Source organism: Oncorhynchus masou, chromosome 29 (genome assembly GCF_036934945.1).
Source record: "Oncorhynchus masou masou isolate Uvic2021 chromosome 29, UVic_Omas_1.1, whole genome shotgun sequence".
Taxonomy (NCBI): Eukaryota; Metazoa; Chordata; class Actinopteri; order Salmoniformes; family Salmonidae; genus Oncorhynchus; species Oncorhynchus masou.
This window is the reverse complement of record NC_088240.1, coordinates 43,615,675-43,640,429: the sequence shown is the minus strand read 5'-3', so window position 1 is coordinate 43,640,429 and position 24,755 is coordinate 43,615,675. Positions and strand designations below refer to the sequence as shown.

At 40.5% G+C, this 24,755-nt stretch overlaps 1 protein-coding gene across 1 annotated transcript in view; it reads right to left on the bottom strand.

Annotated features, from left to right (window-relative positions):
• Positions 1–24,755, bottom strand: part of LOC135519618 (inactive dipeptidyl peptidase 10-like) — a 65,665-nt gene that overhangs the window by 3,194 nt on the left and 37,716 nt on the right. Inside the window, exons 9-19 of the mRNA XM_064944857.1 lie at positions 18,630–18,727; positions 18,338–18,461; positions 17,155–17,193; positions 16,838–16,945; positions 14,576–14,667; positions 14,230–14,277; positions 12,571–12,692; positions 12,297–12,344; positions 5,088–5,186; positions 4,183–4,252; positions 129–323 (exon numbers count right to left, since the gene is read on the bottom strand). Coding sequence (XP_064800929.1) covers positions 129–323; positions 4,183–4,252; positions 5,088–5,186; positions 12,297–12,344; positions 12,571–12,692; positions 14,230–14,277; positions 14,576–14,667; positions 16,838–16,945; positions 17,155–17,193; positions 18,338–18,461; positions 18,630–18,727 — 1,043 coding nt within the window. The remainder of the gene's footprint in view (positions 1–128; positions 324–4,182; positions 4,253–5,087; positions 5,187–12,296; positions 12,345–12,570; positions 12,693–14,229; positions 14,278–14,575; positions 14,668–16,837; positions 16,946–17,154; positions 17,194–18,337; positions 18,462–18,629; positions 18,728–24,755) is intronic.

Below are 24,755 nucleotides of genomic sequence, written 5' to 3'. Positions count from 1 at the left end.
ACGGGAGGGTATTAAAGTCTAACATTTCTGAAATGCAATGAATCAGTTCCCATCGAATCAACAATTTCATTCAACAGTATCCATGTGAGAGCTTTCAGATTATGTTCAGATCATGCTCTAGTACATACTCTACTGCTGCGATCTGGTCCTGCACCTCCACAGTTCCCAAACGCTGGTGGACTTCATGTAGGACCCGCTGGCCCAGGAACCCACTCCCACTGCCGTCCAGGCGAGCCACAATGACGTTATCCGAGCTGACCAGAACAGAGTCCCAGTCAAGAACAAACTGGTCACTCACCGCCTGGCCACCGGGGGCACTGTCACTATGGAACACCATGAAAGTTGGTCAAATTGAACTTACCATCAAGGTGCAATATGGGTTACTTCTGGTGTGTTCAGTGCTCATTGGAATATTGTATTTCCTAGTAGTGATAAATACAACAGGAGTGTGTTCAAGTGTTTCTGAAGTCATAACAACTTTCAACCACTGACATATGAGCTAGGTAGCTAATAATGAGTTAACTAGATTGCTAACATTGACAAAATGGCAAAACTAGTTAAATTATTCACATTATTAAAGGGCAATTCTGCCACTTTTCAACCTCATATTCATTTCTCCAGCACCATACCAGTGTCTAAATATGTTAAAATTGCATGTTTCTATAAACTGTGGTTAAAAAGATGGGAAGAAATGTCCTAAAAAATGCTTCTCTGTTACATCAAAGGCTAGGATTAGGAAAAACTGATTTTGAAACCTGCAATGAGTTTTTTTGCTTACTCCCTATTGCGAATCTCACTGTTTTTTATGTTTTAACTTGTGATCATTGGGTACAAGTGCATCGCAGTGCTAGCTGTGCCACCAGAGATTCTGGGTTTGAGCCCGGGCTCTGTCGCAGCCGGCCGTGACCGGGAGGCCCATGGGGCAGCGCACAGTTGGCCCAGCGTCGTCCGGGTTAGGGAGGGTTTGGCCAGTAGGGATATCCTTGTCTCATCGCGCACTAGCGACTCCTGTGGCAGGCCGGGCGCAGTGCATGCTGACCAGATCGCTAGGTGTACGGTGTTTCCTCCGACACATTGGTGCGGCTGGCTTCCGGGTTGGATGTGCATTGTGTCAAGAAGCAGTGCGGCTTGGTTTGGTTGTGTTGCGGAAGACGCATGACTCTCAACCTTCGCCTCTCCCGAGTCCGTACTGGAGTTGCAGCGATGAGACAGGACAGTAACTACTACCAATTGGATACCACGAACTTGGGGAGAAAAAGGTTAAAGGTCAATGATGAAATGTCCAAAAAAACTCTAAACTCAGGTATCACCTTCTGGTTTCCAACTTGTAACTCTTATGTGGAGGATCTGTCAAGTGGTTAGTTCCGTGTCGGAATGTCTCTGCAGATCCTCTCAAGCTCTATCAGGTTGGATGGAAAGAGTCACTGCACAGCTATTTTCCGGTCTCGCCAGAGATGTTCAATTTTCATCAAGGATCTCTCCGTATTTTGCTCCGTTCATCTTTACCTCGATCCTGACAAGTCTCCCAGTCCCTGTCGTTGAAAAACATCCCACAGAATGATGCTGCCACCACCATGCTTCCCCACTGGGATGGTCCAGGTTTTCTCCAAAAGCGATGCTTGGCATTTACGCCGAAGAGTTCAATCTTGGTTTCATCATACCAGAGAATCTTGTTTCGCATGGTCTGAGAGTCCTTTAGGTGCCTTGTGGCAAACTCCAAGCGAGCTGTCATGTGCCTTATACTGATGAGTGGCTTCTGTCTGGCCACTCTACCATAAAGTCCTGATTGGTGGAGTGCTGCAGAGATGATTATCCTTCTAGAAGGTTCTCCCATTTCCACAGAGGAACTCTGCAGCTCTGTCAGAGTTAACATTGGATTCTTGGTCCCCTCCCTGACCAAAACCCTTATCCCCAACAGCTCAGTTTGGCCGAGCGGCCACCTCTAGGAAGAGACTTGGTGATTCTAAACTTCATCCATTTAAAAATTGTGGAGGCCACTGTGGTATTGGGAACCTTCAATGCTGCAGATTGTTTTGGGTACCATTCCCTAGATCTGTGCCTCGACACGATCCTGTCTAGGCGCTCTCGGAAAATTCCTTTGAACTTATGGTTTGTTTTTTTCTCTGACATGTGTGCCTTTCCAAATCATGTCCAATCAATTGAATTTACCACAGGTGGACTCCAATCAAGTTGTAGAAACAGGATGCACCTGAGCTCAATTTCAAGTCTTTCAAGTAAATAAGTATTTTATTTTGTATACATTTGCAAACATTTATAAAAACCTGTTTTTGCTTTGTCATTATTTATTTATTTTTTATTTTACCTTTATTTAACCAGGCAAGTCAGTTAAGAACAAATTCTTATTTTCAATGACAGCCTGGGAACAGTGGGTTAACTGCCTGTTCAGGGACAGAACGACAGATTTGTACCTTGTCAGTTTGGGAGTTTGAACTCGTAACCTTCCGGTTGCTAGTCCAACGCTCTAACCACTAGGCTACCCTGCCGCCCCATGGGGTTTTGTGTGTAGATTGATGAGGTTAATAATTTATTTAATCAATTGTAGAAATCTGTAACCTAACAAAATGTGAAAAAAGTCAAGGGGTCTGAAAACTTTCCAAATGCACTGTATACAAAAAAATTGTATTGAAAAAAGGTCAAACAAAACGAAGTGCATCTAGTTTGCAGTCTTTCCAGCTTCAGTTTGAGGTGATTGTGTTAGCTGTGTTGTTGAAGAACAGTGTCCTGACGAGTGAGCACATTTTCTAGGCGAAATTGCACCTCATTAGCTCATTGTTATGGATATATCCAAATAAGTGTCACTAGAAAACAGCTCAAACAAATCCAAATGCAGCTACTTTGCTGTTATTCCAGCTGCAGTTTTGACGTGACAGTAAGTTAGCCGTAGTTGGCTAGCTAGCAAGCAAGGGATAAGAATGTTGCCAACCAGTATGGTAATAGCACATTTCGAATGAACAACTGGGTCGTGTCCATAGATACAGAACAAAAAGACTGAATGGCTGAGTCGCATCTCTGGCAACCGAACCGATTGAACGAACGACTAGCCGGCTTGGGTATCAACCCTAGATTTGTGTCAGGACTAAATCTTGTGGAAGGATGAAATAGTATGAATAAATAAATCTAAATAAGAAGTTTTATTAAAATATGTCAATCATTATTTAAATCTGTTTTGAAAAACCTGTTGCATTGGGGAGGCAGTTAGCCAGTGACCGAAAGGTTGCTCGATCGAATCCCTGAGCTGACAATGTAAAAATCTTTCATTCTGCTCCTGAACACGGCAGATAACACACTGTTCCTAGGCTGTTACTGTAAATAAGGCCCGAGACGCAATTTCCGTGCAAATATATCCTCCAAACACTGGTTTCTCAAGCATTATCACTTAAATATCCACTCTGGTTTAGACATGTGAGCTCTAACCAACAGCTCACCGATATACAGTTCGGGTAGGCTAGCCTACATGATGAGATTATTATGAACAAAACAGCAAGATTATATTTATTTGTCAAACAGCAGCCAAGAATAAATCAAAGGAGCATCACGCTCATCATCGTGTACTTTCACCACCCTGTGAAGTTCATCATAATTTATTTAATCTGTAACCAAGTCGTAGTGGGAGGACCACACTAACATATCACCGTGTGACTCCAAGTTTACATTGATATGATGGTTGTTATATCAATATTCCGGATTAAAGTAATTTCAACCACCATTTCTCACATAATTAATTTTGCAGACACAAAAAGATCCCACCTTGTCTAACGTATTTAGTTCTCTCAACATTTGGAAAGTTTACAGACAAATTAGCAGTTTCCATCAGGCCTGTCGTGACAGTTGTTTTTATCTGACATGTACTTTACTCGCATAAAAACGGTTGTTTGGAAACCTTGTTACTGATACAGAAATAAGACTTTTTGGAAAAACACTATCTGGATAAACACACTACACAGACACTTATTATTGATGTCCCTGGAGTGATATATGGAATGACAATAGTCTTTATTTTGATCCCTCAATAATCTCAGGAGAAATGTTGATGTGAAACTTGGTTCTGCTATTGCTCTAAAACAATATTAAATCTGAAGCCATTGATAAGGATAAGGATGTAGGGAAATTTCACACACAGTACACTCCAAGATAAGGATTGGTGAAGGGTAGGATACGTACAGGATCAGCAGAAGTGGATGCGCTGTGGCCTCATCAAAATCTATTGGCAAGGTCAGCTCCAGACGAAGTGCTATAAAATAAATCAGAATTCCCTTACACCTCAAATGCACATTGATTATACTAAGTACCAATCAGCCTTCCAAATGTAGTACCTTAACACATCATGTTTATTTCTCCAATGAGAATCTTGAGAGAATCTTCAGATGTTTAACCTGTTCTGATTGCATGATATGATGACTTGACAAATGACATGTTACATCGCTCGACAAATGACCGAGCAACTGATTACATTGCAGGCAACTTTACACGTATGGCAGCCTACATACAAAATCAAGAGTGGGGGAAAAAAACATGGACAAAAGGCAATCCTTGAAATGGAGCTAGAAATTGAGGCGCAGTCTCCATTCAGAAGCCTTAATGAAATGCAGCACATTGTGTCTAATTGCGCACACGGTTCAGAGTGAAGAACCCATATGGCGAGCCATCCCATCTAATTGGATTAGTAGATTGGCAGGCTTCTCATTCCAGAGCTGATTCATAATCACCTCACAGAGCTGTGCACCTGTTATTTTAATTGTGTTTATCCCTGGTATCTGTTTATTATGTACTCGGGCACTGCAAGCTCCATGGCTCACACTACATCTAAAAACTCTGCCTGTCGAATTGTCTGCACGTAGCAGGTGAAATATGCTGAAATAGGCTGAAAGCTGAAATATGTTACCTGTTACTTTGCTATTATTCCATGAATGAACCACATGAGGGATACGGATGATGATTCATGATGATGCTGATGATGACAACTATGATTACAGTGACAGTGGTGATGATGTTAATAGACCAAAGATGATTATGAAGATGATGGTCACGATGATAGAATGATCATGAGAAAGATTGGATTGTCATACCAAAGTTGTTGATTTGTAGGGTCCTGATATCTCTCCTTGGTATATTCCTATATATCAGTGCATCTCTTAGTGCAGTGTTCTTCTCCAAAGTGTCATTCTCTATATACAGAGATGGAAAAATAAATATTTGGATTAAGCACACGTAATCTCTCTTAAATCCATCATGGTAAAGCATTATGTTTCAATATCTGCATAGACTCCGAATTACATTATAATGTTATTAAATGTATTTGCATAACATTGCCTTCAGAAAGTATTCACACCCCTTGACTATTTGTAAATTTGGGCTTGTTAGAGCCTGAATTTATAATGGGTTCAATGAGATGTTGTGTCACTGGCCTACACACAAAACCTCATAATTTCAAAGTGGAATGATGTTTTTAGAAATGTTTACAAATGTAATAAAAAATGAAAAGCTGAAATGCCTGGCAACCCTAAATACGTTTTGCTTAGAAATTTGCTTAACACGTCACATAATACATTACATGGACTCACTCTGTCTGCAATAATAGTGTTTAACCTGATTTTTCAACGGCTACCTCATCTTTGTACCTCACACATTAAATAATTCAATTCAATTCAAGGGGCTTTATTGGCATGGAAACATGTGTTAACATTGCCAAAGCAAGTGAGGTAGATAATATACAAAAGTGAAATAAACAATAAAAATGAACAGTAAACATTACACATACAGAAGCTTCAAAACAATAAAGACATTACAAATATACAAATGTTGTAACAATGTACAAATGGTTAGTACACAAGGGAAAATAAATAAGCATAAATATGGGTTGTATTTACAATGGTGTTTGTTGCCCTTTTCTTGTGGCAACAGGTCACAAATCTTGCTGCTGTGATGGCACACTGTGGAATTTCACCCAGTGAGTTAATAAACTCACCCTGGGAGTTTATTAAAATTGGATTTGTTTTCGAATTCTTTGTGGATCTGTGTAATCTGAGGGAAATATGTCTCTCTAATATGGTCATACATTGGGCAGGAGGTTAGGAAGTGCAGCTCAGTTTCCACCTCATTTTGTGGGCAGTGAGCACATAGCCTGTCTTCTCTTGAGAGCCATGTCTGCCTACGGCGGCCTTTCTCAATAGCAAGGCTATGCTCACTGAGTCTGTACATAGTCAAAGCTTTCCTTAAGTTTGGGTTAGTCACAGTGGTCAGGTATTCTGCCACTGTGTACTCTTTGTTTAAGGCTAAATAGCATTCTAGTTTGCTCAGTTTTTTTTGTTAATTCTTTACAATGTGTCAAGTAATTATCTTTTTGTTTTCTCATGATTTGCTTGAGTCTGATTGTGCTGCTGTCCTGGGGCTCTGTGGGGTGAAGGACCAGCTTGCTTATGGGGACTCTTCTCCAGGTTCATCTCTCTTTAAATGATTGCTTTGTTATGGAATGTTTGGGATTCGCTTCCTTTTAGGTGGTTGTAGAAGTTAAAGGCTCTTTTCTGAATAATTATCTGTAAGGTCCCTCAATTGAGCAGTGATTTTCAAACACAGATCCAATGTTTTCATATCTTACATTACTCATAAACTGTATTTTACACCATCTATTGCGTCTTGCCATCGCTCATCCATATATTTATATGTACGTATTCTTATGCCATCCCTTTACATTTGTGTGTATAAGGTAGTAGTTGGGGAATTGTTAGATTACTTGTTAGATACTACTGCACTGTTGGAACTAGATGCACAAGCATTTCGTTAGATATCACTGCGCTGTCGGAACTAGAGGCACAAGCATTTCTCTACACCTCCATTAACATCTGCTAACCATATGTATGTGACCAATAAAATTTGATTTCGATTTTTGAACCAACAAAGACGAGGGAGGATTTCCAATGCCTCGCAAAGAATGCCACCTATTTGTAGATGGGTAAAAATATAAAAGCAGACATTGAATATCCGTTTCAGAGCGGTGAAGTTCGGCAGTGGCTCGCCCATTGCAGCGTGAGGGGTGGCGACCCACTTTTTCGGTGTATATATATATATATATATATATATATATATATATATATATATATATATATATATATATATATTGCAGTGCTAGTGGCGTCACTACAGACCCTGGTTCGATCCCAGGTTGTATCACAACTGGCTCTGATCGGGAGTCCCACAGGACGGGGCACAATTGTCCCAGTGTCCGGGTTAGAGGAAGGTTTGGCCAGGGTATGCCATCATTGTAAATTGTATTGTTTTCTTAACTGACTTGCCTAGTTAAATAAAGGTTAAATATTTTCTGTTGTTGTAAATAAATGAATACAAATTAAATATATATATAAAACTGGTTCATTTGGCCAAAAAAGTTCATAAATATATATTGAATAAATTATTATAATCTGTGTGTATATAATATATATATATATTAAATGAATCAAGGATTATGTTTTAAATGCTCATAAAATTGCAATGTGTGAATATTCCTGTTTCAAAAATATATAGTTCAAAACAAGCTATTCAGTTACTTCAGTGACTGCCAGCAGTGCCTGTTCCGCCTCCATGTGTGCAATGGCCGCGAGAACATTGCTTGGATTGTGTTGCCAGCTATTTGCTATGAGTGGGAAAAGCCCCGATGAAATCACAGGATTTCATAGCATTAATTATAACAGCAAAAAGTAAATGGACCATCCAGGGGGGCTCAAATATGCTTTGGTTCAGTCAGAACTTCTGGGTGTGCTCTAGTCTCCTCCTCCCAATGAGTCTCTCGCCCCAGACGGCTTACTTTCCACATGTGAGACTACAATAGATCAGCCTTTTTAGGCGAAAAAGCAAAAAGCAAATTGTAATTAACTTGTAATTAAATGATCATAAAAGTCTTAGGAGCCTGGGACCTGATAAACCAAAAAACTACATCCAAATAGGGTCAAAGGACAGATGGATACCCCACCGAGAATCTTTTCATCGCAGATCTGGTAAGACAAAAAAAATCATGGCTAATTGTATAATTTCCCCCTGATGTTGTTTATCAGGTTCTACTGTAGGTCACAGGGCGACATGTTGTGTGGACTAAAACAGCATAAAACTTTGTGTATCACAAGGCAAAATGGATCATTCAGCTACAGTAATTTTCAGAAACACTGAGAAATACTTTTAGTCGTTTCAGCTGTTAGCTTGCTGGCTCGTTAGCTCCCATGCCAATTTCAAGTCTTTCTAAACTCCTCTGACTAACTCGGAAATATTAAGTTGAAATGAATGAATGAAAATTTACTGGCTAGCGTGTCATGCTTTGTGAAATTATGATAGATAGCTATCCCCAGTTAGATAATGTGTTTTAACTTATTGCATCTGTATGCTGATTGCGTTCTCCCTGTTGCAATGGTTTGTTCGTGAGCTGGCTGCTCATTCTAAATAGTATAATATAATCTGTTCAAAACAGTGGCAGCATGCGCAGCAGTGGTGATTCGGTTTTTGACATGCAAAAGTGAAATCGGTGTATTTATGTTGTCGTTCAAATGCACAGATTACTTTATACTGTATATCTTATCAAAGAGACTACCGGTAGTTCAAAAACTTGTCATCATATTTTTTGGCCTGCGGTTTTGTTGACGACTCCAACCATCTCGCTCTATGGTTATTAATTACACTTTGGATGGTGTATCAATACACCCAGTCACTACAAAGATACATATATCCTTCCTAACTCAGTTGCCGGAGAGGAAGGAAACTGCTTAGGGATTTCATCATGAGGCCGATGGTGACTTTAAGAAAAACTGAAGATGGATCAACAACATTGTAGTTACTTTACAATACCAACCTAAATGATAGAGTGAAAAGAAGGAATCTCTACAGAATAAAAAATATTCAAAAAATATCCTGAATACAAAGCGTTATGTTTGGGGAAATTCTAACAAAACGCATCACTGTGTACCACTCTTCATATTTTCAAGCATGTTGGTGGCCCAATCATGTTATGGGTAAGCTTGTCATTAGCTTGAAAATATATGGCAAGACTTGAAAACGGCTGTCGAGCAATGATCAACAACCAACTTGACAGAGCTTGAAGAAATAAATATAATGATATTGTGCAAATATTGTTACAATCCAGGTGTGCAAAGCTCTTAGAGACTTAAAGTCACGTCTACTCTCGTTCCCCCTCTCTGTTCTATTTATGACTAAATTCACCCCCTGTACTTGCGTCCTGACTCGCAGCGTCTGCGTTACACTTACCCAGAAAGAAACAGCTGTAATTGCTGCCAAAGGTGATTTTAACATGTATTCACTCAGGGGCGTGAATACTTATGTAAATTAGATCATTTTTGTATTTAATTTTCAATACATTTGCAAAAAATGTCTAAAAACAGCTTTTTACTTTGTCATTATGGAGTACTGTGTGTACCATAGATGGGTGAGAAAAACAATCTATTTGATCCATTTTGATTTCAGGCTTTAACCCAACAAAATGTGGAATCAAGGGGTATGAATATTTTCTAAAGGCACATTGTATGCCATAATATCCTAAAATAGACACATCCATAGTTGAAAATAAAACCCATTTAAAATGAAACGAGCAGCATAATCAAATCATATGGTAGACCTGATTTAATACACATGACTCCTTTCATTTAATCACATTACCATATCTGTTCACACACATTTTCCAAACACATCCCACTCAATGCATACACATGCTTTAGGATACCCAGGTTTCATTTAAATATTGTACCACATCCATCTAAATGATGATCAAATTGCTAGGAAACTGATTCAGCGATATACATTTGTTGTGGCCCTACGGAGGATATAATGACGCAACTTTAATGAGTGAATTAATCAACATCACTCAAGGACTGTGCCTGCAAAGGAAGAAGAGGTTGATCATTTATCTACTCCACTATCCTAGACTGCTTTACAAATGGCATTTTATTCCCTATTTAGAGCATTACTTGGTCAATAGGCTGGATTCTGCGGTAAATAGTATAGAACAAAGTAGAGTCGCAATTCAACGGCTCACACACAAGAGGTATGGGGCAGGGTCTACAGTCAGTCACGAATTACAAAAAGAAAACCAGCCCCGTCACGGACCAGGATGTCTTGCTCCCATGCAGACTAAATAACTTTTTTGCCCGCTTTGAAGACAATACAGTGCCACTGACACGGCCCGCAACTAAAACATGCGGACTCTCCTTCACTGCAGCCGACGTGAGTAAAACATTTAAACATGTTAACCCTCACAAGGTTGCAGGCCCAGAGGGCATCCCCAGCAACGCCCTCAGAACATGTGCAGACCAGGTGGCTGGTGTGTTTACTGACATATTCAATCAATCCTTATCCCAGTCTGCTGTTCCCACATGCTTCAAGAGGGCCACCATTGTTCCTGTTCCCAAGAAGGCTAAGGTAACTGAGCTAAACGACTACCGCCCCGTAGCACTCACTTCTGTCATCATGAAGTGCTTTGAGAGACTAGTCAAGGACCATATCACCTCCACCCTACCTGACACCCTAGACCCACTCCAATTTGCTTACCTCCCAAATAGGTCCACAGACGACGCAATCTCAACCACACTGCACACTGCCCTAACCCATCTGGACAAGAGGAATACCTATGTGAGAATGCTGTTCATCGACTACAGCTCGGCATTCAACACCATAGTACCCTCCAAGCTCGTCATCAAGCTTGAGACCCTGGGTCTCGACCCCGCCCTGTGCAACTGGGTACTGGACTTCCTGACGGGCCGCCCCCAGGTGGTGAGGGTAGGTAACAACATCTCCACCCCGCTGATCCTCAACACTGGGGCCCCACAAGGGTGCGTTCTGAGCCCTCTCCTGTACTCCCTGTTCACCCACGACTGCGTGGCCACGCACGCCTCCAACTCAATCATCAAGTTTGCGGATGACACTACAGTGGTAGGCTTGATTGCCAACAATGACGAGACTTCCTACAGGGAGGAGGTGAGGGCCCTCTGAGTGTGGTGTCTGGAAAATAACCTCACACTCAACGTCAACAAAACTAAGGAGATGATTGTGGACTTCAGGAAACAGCAAAGGGAGCACCTCCCTATCCACATCGATGGGACAGTAGTGGAGAGGGTAGTAAGTTCTAAGTTCCTTGGCGTACACATCACAGACAAACTGAATTGGTCCACCCACACAGACAGCATCGTGAAGAAGGTGCAGCAGCGCCTCTTCAACCTCAGGAGGCTGAAGAAATTCGGCTTGTCACCAAAAACACTCACAAACTTCTACAGATGCACAATCGAGAGCATCCTGTCGGGCTGTATCACCGCCTGGTACGGCAACTGCTCCGCCCACAACCGTAAGGCTCTCCAGAGGGTAGTGAGGTCTGCACAACGCATCACCGGGGGCAAAATACCTGCCCTCCAGGACACCTACACCACCCGATGTCACAGGAAGGCCATAAAGATCATCAAGGACAACAACCACCCGAGCCACTGCCTGTTCACCCCGCTGTCATCCAGAAGGCGAGGTCAGTACAGGTGCATCAAAGCTGGGACCGAGAGACTGAAAAACAGCTTCTATCTCAAGGCCATCAGACTGTTAAACAGCCACCACTAACATTGAGTAGCTGCTGCCAACACACTGACTCAACTCCAGCCACTTTAATAATGGGAATTGATGGAAATGTATGTAAAATATATCACTAGCCACTTTAAACAATGCTACTTAATATAATGTTTACATACCCTACATTATCCATCTCATATGTATATGTATATACTGTACTCTATCATCTACTGCATCTTTATGTAATACGTGTATCACTAGCCACTTTAAACTATGCCAGTTTGTTTACATACCCTACACTACTCATCTCATATGTATATACTGTACTCGTTACCATCTACTGCATCTTGCCTATGCCGTTCTGTACCATCACTCATTCATATCTTTATGTACGTATTCTTTATTCCTTTACACTTGTGTGTATAAGGTAGTAGTTTTGGAATTGTTAGGTTAGATTACTCGTTGGTAATTACTGCATGTCGGAACTAGAAGCACAAGCATTTCGCTACACTCACATTAACATCTGCTAACCATGTGTATGTGATAAATACATTTGATTTGATTTGAACCAGGTGTACTCCCGGGTGTAACTCCTTGAATTAAGTGTAAAACCTTGACCTGCTAAAAAAATCCTTTCTTCCCCTCATCCCACTGTTCTTCCTTTCTTACACAAGCAAGCAGTATACACACAGTGCCATGGTTGTTATTGTTTGAATTGATGGTGCTCTTGTACTTACTGCTCATGTCATTCAGTTTGTAAAGGGTGGTTCTTGGTATACCAGGACCTGCAGAAACGAGACCAAGTATAACCATTTTTGTTCTCGTCAGAATTTCGAATAATTTGTTAAGCATTTCATGACAACATTTTAAACGTCAATGAATGTCTGCTAATTATTATTGTAATTTATATGTTGTACATTCAACTGAAAATGTTATATAAAACACACTGCAAAATGACAGGTGGCATGTATCCAACTCAGATTGAACTGATTATGTTTATTGAACTGTTACCTCTACAGTTCAGCAGGACATATTGATAGTCTTGGTTGAAGACTGCATCGTAGTAGGAGCATTGTGTTTTGAACAGGGAGCAGGTCAGGCATTCACGTTGAAATGGGTTTACCGCCGACACCCTGATTGAAAGAAGTCGAGAAAATACTATACGGTAAGAGGTCAGAGTCAAATTAACTTGAGAGCTTGGTCCCTACAATATACAGTGCATTTGGAAAGTATCAATCTACACACACAATACCCTCTTGGGTATGACGCTAAAAGCTTGGCACACCTGTATTTGCAGAGTTTATTCCATTCTTCTCGGCAGATCCTCTCAAGTTATGTCAGGTTGGATAGGGAGCGTCACTGCACAATTATTTTCATGTCTCTCCAGAGATGTTCGATCGGGTTCAAGTCCATGCTCTGGTTGGGCCACTTAAGGACATTCAGAGACTTATTCTGAAGCCACTCCTGTGTTGTCTTGGCTGTGTGCTTAGGGTCGTTGTCCTGTTGGAAGATGAACCTTCACCCCCGTCTGAGGTTCTAACCACTCTGAAGCAGGTTTTTCTCAAGGATCTCTCCGTACTTTGCTCTGTTCATCTTTCCCTCGATTCTGACTAGTCTCCCAGTCACTGCCACTGAAAAATATCCCACAGCATGATGCTGCCCCCACCATGCTTCAAGTAGGGATGGTGACAGGTTTCCTCCAGAAGTGACACTTGGCATTTATTCCAAACGTTTTCATCAGACCAAATAATTTTGTTTCTCAAGGTCTGAGAGTCCTTAGGTGCGTTTTGGAAAACTCCAAGCGGGCTGTCAGGTGCCTTTTACTGAGGATTGGCTTCCGTCTGGCCACTCTACCATAAAGGTCTGATTGGTGGAGTGCTGCAGAGATGGTTGTCCTTCTGGAAGTTTCGCCCATCTCCACAAAGGAACTCTGCAGGTCTGTCAGAGTGACCATTGGGTTCTTGGTCACCTCCCTGACTAAGGCCCTTCTCCCCCAATTGTTCAGTTTGGCCAGGTGGCCAGCTCTAGGAAGAGTCTTAGTGGTTCCAAACTTCTTTCATTTAAGAATGATGGAGGCCACTGTGTTCTTGGGGACATTCAATGTTGGGGACATTCAATGCTGCAGACATTTTTTGGTACCTCTCCCAAGATCTGTGCCTCGACACAATCCTGTCTCGGAGCCCTACGGACCTTTCCTTTGGCCTCATGGCTTGGTTTTTGCTCTGATATGCACTGTCAAGTGTGGGACCTTATACAGATTGGTGTGTGCCTTCATGTCCAATCAATTGAACTTACCAAAGGTGGACTCCAATCAAGTTTTAGAAACATCTCAAGGATGATCAATGGAAACAGGAAACAGCTCAATTTCAAGTCTCATAGCAAATGGTCTGAATACTGTAAATATATATATATATTTAAACACCTGTTTTCACATTGTATTTTGGGGCATTGTGTGTAGAATGATATTGTGTAGAATGATATAAAGTATGTAATCAGTTTTAGAACAAGGCTGTAACGTATCAAAATGTGGAAAAAGTCAAGGGGTCTGACTACTTTCCAAATGCACTTTACCTCTAGACAAATGTTTGGACCAGAGTTGATCTGTTGGATGCCTAACATCTGCATATTGGCAATTACTATACTTTCTATGTAAATGAATGTATACAGTACCTGTACAGTTGTCTTTGTATTGAACTATCTTCTGTGCTAAGGAAATAACTATAGAAAGAGAAGAAAATATGTTGTTATGATATGTTGTCCATGTTTAGTCGGTATGACATTCCTGAACATTATTTCGCAACTGAATTCAGCCCTACATCGAAGGCATGTCAGAGTAGGGTTGAAAATTCCGGTAACTTTCCCAAACTTCCCAGGTTTTCCAGTAATCCTAGTTGGAGGATTCTGAATTTTCTGCTGACTACCTCCTGATTATGTGAATCTTCCACTGGGATTTTGGGAAAGTTACCAGAATTATGCAACCATATGTCAGAGTATGGTCTGAGTATCAGTCATGTACACTGTATCTGCTTTCTCATCATACTCCAGGATCTGAGACACCTCCCAGCTGCCAGAGGTTAGGTGGCGCATGTTGACCTCATCACCATTGAACTGAGCAGGGAAACAAAACAAACACACATTACATCACCTGCAGCGACATGCTAGACTCAACATAACCTTGTATAGCCCATGTGCGATGCATAACAAAACAAGGCAGTAAACATGTCCCCCATGAAAGATGCAGCACCCCCCCTTGGGTCAATCAGTATAATTTTGCCAAGAATGGCAAGAAGCATCATGGCAAGGAGCATCATTCACCCAAGTTTAATCCACATTAGGTCAGTCGTGTCTGAGATATCACATGGGATAGCTAGACTCATATCCCTTAACTTTTCTAGGGTAGGGGCAGTATTCGGAATTTTGGATGAAAAGCGTTCCCAAATGTAACTGCCTGCTACTCAGCCCTAAAAGCTAGAAATGCATATAATTAGTAGATTTGGATAGAAAACACGCTGAATTTTCTAAAACTGTTTGAATGATGTCTGTGAGTATAACAGAACTCATATGGCAGGCCAAAACCTGAGAAAAAATCCAACCAGGAAGTGGGAAATCTGTGGTTTGTAGTTTGTCAAGTCATTGCCTATCGAATATACAGTGTCTTTGGGGTCATATTGCACTTCCTAAGGCTTCCACTAGATGTCAACAGTCTTTAGCTCCTTGTTTGATGCTTCTACTGTGAAGGAGGGGGGAATGGGACCTGAATGAGTCAGAGGTCTGCCAGGGTGGCATGAGCTGACCACGCGTGTTCACGTGAGAGTTAGCTTGCGTTCCATTGCATTTCTACAGACAAAGGAATTCTCCGGTTAAAACATTATTGAAGATTTATGTTAAAAACATCCTAAAGATTGATTCTATACATCGTTTGACATTTTTCTACGGACTGTAATGGAACTTTTTAACTTTTCATCTGCTCGCACCTCATGAATTTGGATTACTGGGCTAAACAAAAAGGATGTATTTGGACATAAATTATGAACATTATCAAACAAAACAAACATTTATTGTGGAACTGGGATTCCTGGGAGTGCATTCTGATGAAGATCATCAAATGTAAGTGAATGTAAGTGAATATTTATAATGCTATTTCTGACTTCTGTTGACTTCTGTTGACTCAACATGATGGGTATCTGTTTGGCTTGTTTTGTTGTCTGAGCGCTGTACTCAGATTATTGCATGGTGTATGTTTTTTTAATCTGACACAGCGGTTGCATTAAGGAGAAGTGGATCTAAAATTCCATGCATCTTTTAGCAATGTTTATTATGAGTATTTCTGTAAATTGATGTGGCTCTCTGCAAAATCACCGGATGTTTTGGAACTACTGAACATAAAGCTCCAATGTAAACTCAGATTTTTGGATATAAATATGAACTTTACCGAACAAAACATACATGTATTGTGTAACATGAAGTCCTATGAGTGTCATCTGATGAAGATCATCAAAGGTTAGTGATTAATTTTATCGCTGTTTCTGCTTTTTGTGACTAGTCTCTTTGGCTGGAAAAATGGCTGTGTTTTTTTGTGACTTGGCTCTGACCTAACATAATCATTTGGTGTGCTTTCGTCATAAAGCCTTTTTGAAATCGGACACTATGGCTGGATTTACAACAAGTGTATCTTTAAAATGGTGTAAAATACTTGTATGTTTGAGGAATTTTAATTATGGGATTTCTGTTGTTTTGAATTTGGCACCCTGCATTTTCACTGGCTATTGATGAGGTGGGACACTAGCGTACCCAAGTGAGGTTAACATGTGTTCCAAACAGATCAAGAGTCAAACAGATCAAGACATATAAACATGTCCTCATTATAGTGCCACCGTGTGGTCGATATGAATTAGTCTTGACAGTGTTTACAACATGTGTAAAAAATGTTGTTGCAATATGAATATCTTTGACTGATTTATATGCATCTACAGTATTACTAGACCATGCCAAAGTGAAAGTTTAGGTCAAATGGTGTGAGGGGCGTGACCTTTCAAAGTTCGCATTTTCAATCTCTTGTTATAGCGCCACCATCTGGCCAGTAAATGTAATTTTGTAAATGCCGGATCTCTATGGCAAGACGCATTATTCATACAAGTTTCATCAAAATCAAGCCAGTTCTGTCTGAGATGTCGTGTGTGACTAACGTATTAACGCACTAACGGACGGAGACAGGTCCACAGTCCCCTCCCCTAATTGAGACTTTCTTTACCACAACTATGACAGCTGAACATCCTACCTGGTCAGATATCATGGTGATATGGTGGAATGACCCTCGTCCGCCATGTTTTATTGGCATGGTCAGGAAGAAGGTATTCCCATCCTTGGAAAACAATGGCTCTTCATTCTGTAAGAAAAAAGAGTGTAGCCAACTGGTCATGACCAGAAAAAAAAAGTTTAACATTTAATAGGCGGATTTTCTGGTTTTGCAAGGTATTTCCTTTGTATCCCTCTCCAGTGAAAAATATTGCACAATAGATGTAGCTAAAGAAATTATTGAATGAACTTGTGTAATATCTGTGTAGTAACAATATGACAAACCTTACGCATGCTTACCTGACGATCAAGCCACTTCTCTGATGTAATCACATGTTTCTGAGGAGGAAACAGAGAGAGGTTAGTGCAGGGTATATGTGTCTGCTGTTCAAACCTTGAATTGTAGACATGGACAACCCATCAGACCTTTCACAGCTCAAAGACAGTAACGTGTACATGTACCACTCAAAAGTTTGGACACACCTACTCATACAAGGGCTTTTCTTTATTTTTATGATTTTCTACAGTATAGAATAATAATTTTTATTCTTTAACACTTAATTGTCATAAAACTGCATTGTTGGTTTGGGGCTTGTAAGTAAGCATTTCACTGTAACGTCTACACCTGTTGCATTCGGCACATGTGACAAACACAATTTGATATGATTTGAAGGCCTGATTCATGCAGTCTCCTCTCAACAGTTGATGTTGAGATGTGTCTGTTACCTGAACTCTGTAAAGCATTTATTTGGGCTGCAATTTCTGAGGCTGGTAACAGTAATGAACTTATCCCCTGCAGCAGAGGAAACTCTTCCTTTCCTGTGGTGGTCCTCGTGAGAGTCAGTTTCATCATAGCGCTTGATGGTTTTTGCGATTGCACTTGAAGAAACTTTCAAAGTTCTTGAAATTTTCCGCATTGACTGACCTTCCTGTCTTAAAGTAATGATGGACTGTCATTTCTCTTTGCTTATTTGAGCTGTTCTTGCCATAATATGGACTTGGTCTTTTACCAAATAGGGATATCTTCTGTATACCACCCTTACCTTGTCACAACACAACTGATTGGCTCAAATGCATTAAGAAGGAAATAAATTCCACAAATTAACTTTTAACAAGGCACACCTGTTAATTGAAATGCATCTCATGAAACTGGTTAAGAGAATGCCAACAAGTGCTCAGCATATGTGGGATCTCCTTCAAGACGGTTGGAAAAGCATTTCAGGTGAAGCTGGATGAGAGAATGCCTAGAGTGTGCAAAGCTGTCATCAAGGCAAAAGGTGGCTAATTTGAAGAACCTAAAATATAAAATATATTTGAATTTGTTTCACACTATTTTGGTTACTACCTGATTCCATACATGTTACTTCATAGTTTTGATGTCTTCACTATTATTATACAATGTAGAAAATAGTAAAAAAATAAAGAAAATCCCTTGAATGAATTGGTGTGTACAAACTTTTGACTTTTACTGTACCATGCTTACTTTTAGACATGCCCCCATAGTGACCTCACATAGCGACAGGATGGAGGTGTTCTGGGCTCGGTTCAACCAGCGCACACCAATCTTCTCCTCTGTGACCCATTTCACCATGGTTATGTAGTAGTCACTATAGTGGACAAAGGGCCATTGGGACACAATTATGAACATGTTTTTTATTTCAAAAACTAAATGATATGCTGCCAACTGGGGCTTAATGAATGACATGCTGCGATCGTTGTCTTTTTTAATTGAAAATGCTGGTCTCTTCATAGAAACAAGATTGTTCAATTGATACCTTTTTTCAAAGCTGTTGGGAGGTCGCAATTCAGTTGTCTGGGATCCCCCATCCAAGGTGACAACGTAAAGCTTAACTGTGGGATTGACCTGCCCCACCTAAAACACAAATAGAAAAACCACACGCACAACAGTTTTCAAAGTGCTCACCCACCATTGAGAGCATGGAGATCACACGTAGAAGACGTTATAATCTATACATAGAAGGCATGAACAGTTTGTGATATACAGCCCCACAACATTCTGCGATGTTCTTGTCATGTTTTGAAATGCCAGCGTTCATAAACAGTCCCTCATCAGAGAATATAATGACCAGGGAGAATCACAAATGGAGCAAACAAGAGTTGTGTTGCGCAGAAGCCTTCAAGGCCCATCTTAACGAGGCTATTGTTTTCTCCCAGATGAGCTCAGTCCTCCCCTTAAAACACGCAGCTCATTAGTCTATCAGGGCTGGAGGAGTCCCATACCACAGATCCTAACTTGAAGATGACAGGAGTCAAACTTTGGCTTTCACTGCACTGATATTGCCAACCGCATGATAACCTTGCTCCGCTATTCTCTTTTTTCGGCATAATCGGGTCTCTGGGTGAAAGGAAAAAAACAATATGCCAACTGATATTCCAAGAGAAATGAATTCTCTTCTTCGCCGACTCCCTCGATATTAGCCTGCCTCTCTTGTGGGTAATGTGCAACATTTTCATTGTATATGTGTGTGTATGTGTGTACTGTTAAACGTGTGTGTATGTGTGTACGTACGTACGTATGTGCTTGCCTGCGTGTGTGCGTGTGCATGTGCGTGCGTGCGTGTGTGTGTGTGTGTGTGTGCGATCAAAACTTGCTGTGGTTTATCAATAAGATTCCCTCCCATGAACCTCTCTGACTCTAATTCTTTGTCCGGGCTAGGCAACATTCCTCTACCCCACTGCTCTCTCGCCCCTTTGAGAGCTACCTCTTCCCCTCCAGAACAGAGGATGGTAGAGCATCACCTCTCCTTACCATAGCATATCACAGCACTTCCCGCCTAACGCTACAGATTCCTGCAACCACCACCACCGTGCTCTTCAAAGGAAGCCAGTCAGCGTTGATATGAATAAAACAAGATTTATTTTTAACCAGGATGAAAAAGCTAAAGCCAAAAAGCCCTGTGCAGGTTTAATTATTCATTCCACCTGTAATATGATGAAGCTGTTTCTTCTTTATGCCCTGGAAGAGCCAGGAGAGGGCTTTGGGTACATGGCTACTCTACACAGAATATGCTTGTTAAATTTAAGAGTCTGGTAAGTACACTGTGCTGTTGAGTGGAACAAACTACCACAGCAACTCAAAGCTATACCGACCGTAACTTCATTTTTTTTAAATCACAAAAGCTGGCTGATGATTGAACAATAGAACCATTTTCATGTCTGTATCTATGTAATGTGTCTGTATCTACAATATAGTGTTTTCATGAGCTGAAATAAAAGATCCCATGAAGTTTCCATATGCACAAAAAGCTTATTTCTCTTAAATGTTGTGCACAAATTTGTTTACATCCCTGTTTGTGAGCATTTTTCCTTTGCCAAGATAACCCATCCACCTGACAAGTGTGGCATATCAAGAAGCTGATTAACCAACATCCGTCTTCTTCACCTTTGAAGAAGTGGGACAGAAGTGGGAAGTGGGACCACGTTCCACTGGCCACTATCAACAGTCTGATCAACTGTATGTGAATTAGATGCGACGCGCTGCATGAGGCAAATTGTGGTCACACCAGATATGGACCGGTTTTCTGATCCAGGCCCCTACATTTTTTAAAGGTATCTGTGACCAACATATGCACATCTGTATTCCCAGTCATATGAAATCCATAGATTAGGGCCTAATAAATTTAGTTCAATTTACTGATTTTCTTATATGAACTGTAACGCAGTAAAATCTTTGAAATTGTTGCACGTCGCATTACACATTTTTGTTCCGTGTTCCGTGTATGTAATGTTGTCTGTTTTTGCCCCATGCACTTTAGGGACCAAAATGAAAAAGGTCTCTTGACTTTATTGTACTACCTCTTTCGCAAATCAATCAGTCAATCAATCAATCAAAAAAGCACTAGAATTTCACAGTCACTCAGAGTCAGTGACAATAACTGTGTCCTGTTTCTGAGTACAGAAGTAGGACCCCTATAGGCAGATAATTGTTTCTTCATTCTCTGTACCTGCAAGGGTTGACCTAACCCCACTATGAAATTTGAGTAGAGTTATACACGCTACGTCCTTGAAGTGGAAGTATTGCTATACCAAACCCTACACCGGAGTAAAGATAATGCTGGGCTCATTTGTACTTTGGGGTAAGGATTAGGGCTGTTATGGTGACTAGAATACCGCCAAACCGGCAGCTATGAGTCATGACAGCAGTCGAATTCCACATGACCGTTTAGTCACGATAACTAGACTTCTCCAAGCTCTGATACTGCTGATGGTCATTAGTAGCCTTCCAAACTTGCTAACTGCCTGGTATTCCACACTCCACTGTACCTCTAATCACTCTGACATCAATGCAAATGTCATCGAAAATCTAATCAAACACTTCATGAGAGGCCAGGAGCTCATGTTGCGCAACATTTCCATGGGCTATGCAATTGTGTGAGAGTCTTGATGGCCTCGATTAAAAAGAGGATGAGCCCATCAGCTTTCTGTAGGCTAGGCCTACTATATTTATTTCACAACTTTCCTAATATTAAGCACATTGCTTCGCTTTAGAACAAGAGTATAGCCATCCTGGCTGGCATGAAAAGGAACCACGGGAAAAGCATTCTCCTTTCACTATTTACACTAAGTGCATATAATATGCTTTTTTAAATAATGGTGATAATGGTCCATTCTAAATCAAAACTATTTTCACACATATACTATTTAGTATATGTAAAGACAAGATGAACCTTTTCAAGTGTGAGTTCCAAATATCTCTAACCTTCGCCCCGGCATGAGTTTTTCATGCGTCCGGCGTCAGAATGCTCTCACTGGTCCAAAATGATTTTGTTATGCAACCGGACAGTTACATGCGCTGCCCTCAAACCAAGGCATGCTGCCGCTAATTATCTATAGGCTGTGAATTTTAAATGATTTTCTAACAAGTTTTCTTTTCTAACAACAGTTTAGATTGAGGTGTGTTTCGTCTCCTCGTTAAGTCGCATAATAAGTAAATCATTTCACTCTTGTGGACAATTTATGTTTTAGCGGACAGACTTCTCTCTTCAACGAGAGCCCAAGCACTTCCCTAGTGTTTTCCCAGATCAAGTATGAAAACATTGCGAATCTATAGTCAGAACAGGCCTTGCACAAACGTTTTCCCCAGCACATTTTCTGGCTGGCGCCTGCATTGCCTTCATGGTTGTTTTCCTTACAAATTGGACTTTGTGCGTTCCTATCAAAGTGGCTTATTTTCTGTATATCGTATTGTCACTTCTGCTGTAGCACACCATATGTATGTATGGATCATAATGTATTTACTGTTTTTTTCACATGTTTTCAAGTACTGGTGACAAATCATGTATTCCAATTATTGCATAGACTGTAATGGACACATAATGTGTGTAAAATACTTATTTGAATGTCCTGATTATGATGAGCTAATGCTAAGCTATTTGCCGGCTACGTGTGGTACCATGTCTGTTGACATCATACAATGCATTCTGATGGTCATGTAGGCGTCTGTCAGACCAAAGATGTTATAATAAGGGATAGTTCACTCGACTGTGAACTCGGAAAAATACTAGGTAAAAGCACGACATCAATGATCTTCAGGTCAGAAATTCAGAGCTTTAGAAAGAGGCCCAAGTTCCCAAGTTGGAATTCCGAGTTGGATTACCGTTCAAAACGATTTTTCCCAGTCTGAGCTTGTTTTTTCCAAGATGTCTTGAGCACACTGAAGTCGGAAGTCGGAGATTTCCCATTTCCCAGTTGTTTTGAACACGGCAACAGATTGTAACTTTGGTACCTCAGGATTGCCAAGTCAGTCCCCTTTCCAGGGGTTTATTTTTATTTAGCGTATAACTTCTCTTGTGTTTTTACTGATAACAATTCCTTACCCCATTTCTACCCCCATGGACTTGTGTCTTATAGTGAATGGCATTCTGGGATTAGGGAGTTTTCACCAAGTCAAACATACAGTAAACAAACATGGCTGCCATCATAAAGAATTTAGCTGCTGTTAGCTTAGCTGACACACATTTATTTTCAAAACAACATTACATTAGTTTCTTGTCCTCACCAGAGAAGTGGTACATTGTAAACTAGTCCAGCTGTTAGGTCGCTAACTTATGTTTTGTTTTCTTGTCAGCGCACCCTGTTATTTAGACTGGTTTATTGAATGAGTTTGGCTGTGGATGTGTTCCGTGTGATGCTTGGATGATGAAGTTTGCATTTATCTTTTACAATAAAAGGTCAAATTGAGGAATACAGTTTAACCTGTTGAAACTCTAGGGGCGCAATTTCATTTTTGGATGAAAAACGTTCCCGTTTTAAACAAGATATTTTGTCACAAAAAGAAGCTCGACTATGCATATAATTGATAGCTTTTGAAAGAAAACACTCTGACGTGTCCAGAACTGCAAAGATATTTTCTGTGCGTGCCCTAGAACGTGAGCTTCAGGCAAAACCAAGATGAGACGGCATCCAGGAAATGAGCAGGATTTTTGAGGCTTTGTTTTCCATTGTCTCCTTATATGGCTGTGAATGCGAGAGGAGTAAGTCTGCCCTTTCTGTTGTTTCCCCAAGGTGTCTGCAGCATTGTGACGTATTTGTAGGCATATCATTGGAAGATTGACCATAAGAGACCACATTTACCAGGTGTCCGCCCGGTGTCCTGCACCGAAATTGGTGCGCAAAAGTCAGCTGCAAGTATTTTTCCACAGAATTCAGAGGAGAATGCAGGCTTCCACGAACGATATATCAATGAAGAGATATGTGAAAAAACACCTTGAGGATTGATTCCAAACAACGTTTGCCATGTTTCGGTCGATATTATGGAGTTAATTCGGAAAAAGTTTGACGTTGTAGGTGACTGAATTTTCGGTTCGTTTTGGTAGCCAAATGTGATGTACAAAATGGAGCGATTTCTCCTACACACAGACGCTTTCAGGAAAAACTGCACATTTGGTATGTAACTGAGAGTCTCCTCATTGAAAACATCCGAAGCTCTTCAAAGGTAAATGATTTTATTTATTTGGTTATCTGGTTTTTGTGAAAATGTTGCGTGCTAAATGCTACTCAAAATGCTAAGCTAGCTTAGCATACTCTTACACAAATTAGTCAATTGCTATGGTTCAAAAGCATATTTTGAAAATCTGAGATGACAGTGTTGTTAAGAAAAGGCTAAGCTTGAGAGCAGGCACATTATTTTCATTTTATTTGCGATTTTCAGAAATCGTTAACGTTGCGTTATGCTAATGAGCCTGAGGATTTAGTCACGATCCCGGATCCGGGATGGGGAGTTTCAACAGGATAACCTTTATTTTCCATCAGTAAAAAAAAAAGATTTAGATGCTCTTCAGCCAACAATGCTGTTTAGACGCATTTGTTGCGTCATACGTTCTGTTGCTACTGTTCCAATCACATATGTGAGATCGTACGCTGCAGGGACCACTCAACAATGATCACAAATATGTGGTTGTACAAGTCAACAGGTTAAATTAAGAATATTTCTGATGGGTGACAATATTATCACCTGTGAATGATTGTGTTTGCAATAAGGCAAGAAACAGCACATGCCTTGTTTTGCGACTTTTTAAAATCAGTCACACATCTCATTGGCCCATATGGCCAATGTTTTAATAAGGTTTGTATCACAGTTAAAGTTGCCAAATAACTCCTTTACAATCGGTGTAGAGCCTAATGGCATACTGTAACAAAGTATTGAGATAAACTTTTGTTATTGACCAAATACTTATTTTCCACCATAATTTGCAAGTAAATGAATGAAAAATTCTACAATGCGATTTTCTGGATTTTTTTCTCATTTTGTTGAAGTAATTGAAGTGTACCTATGATGACAATTACAGGCCTCTCTCATCTTTTTAAGTGGGAGAACTTGCACAATTGGTGTCTGACTAAATACTTTTTTGCCCCACTGTACATAGGTGACGTGTGAGTTT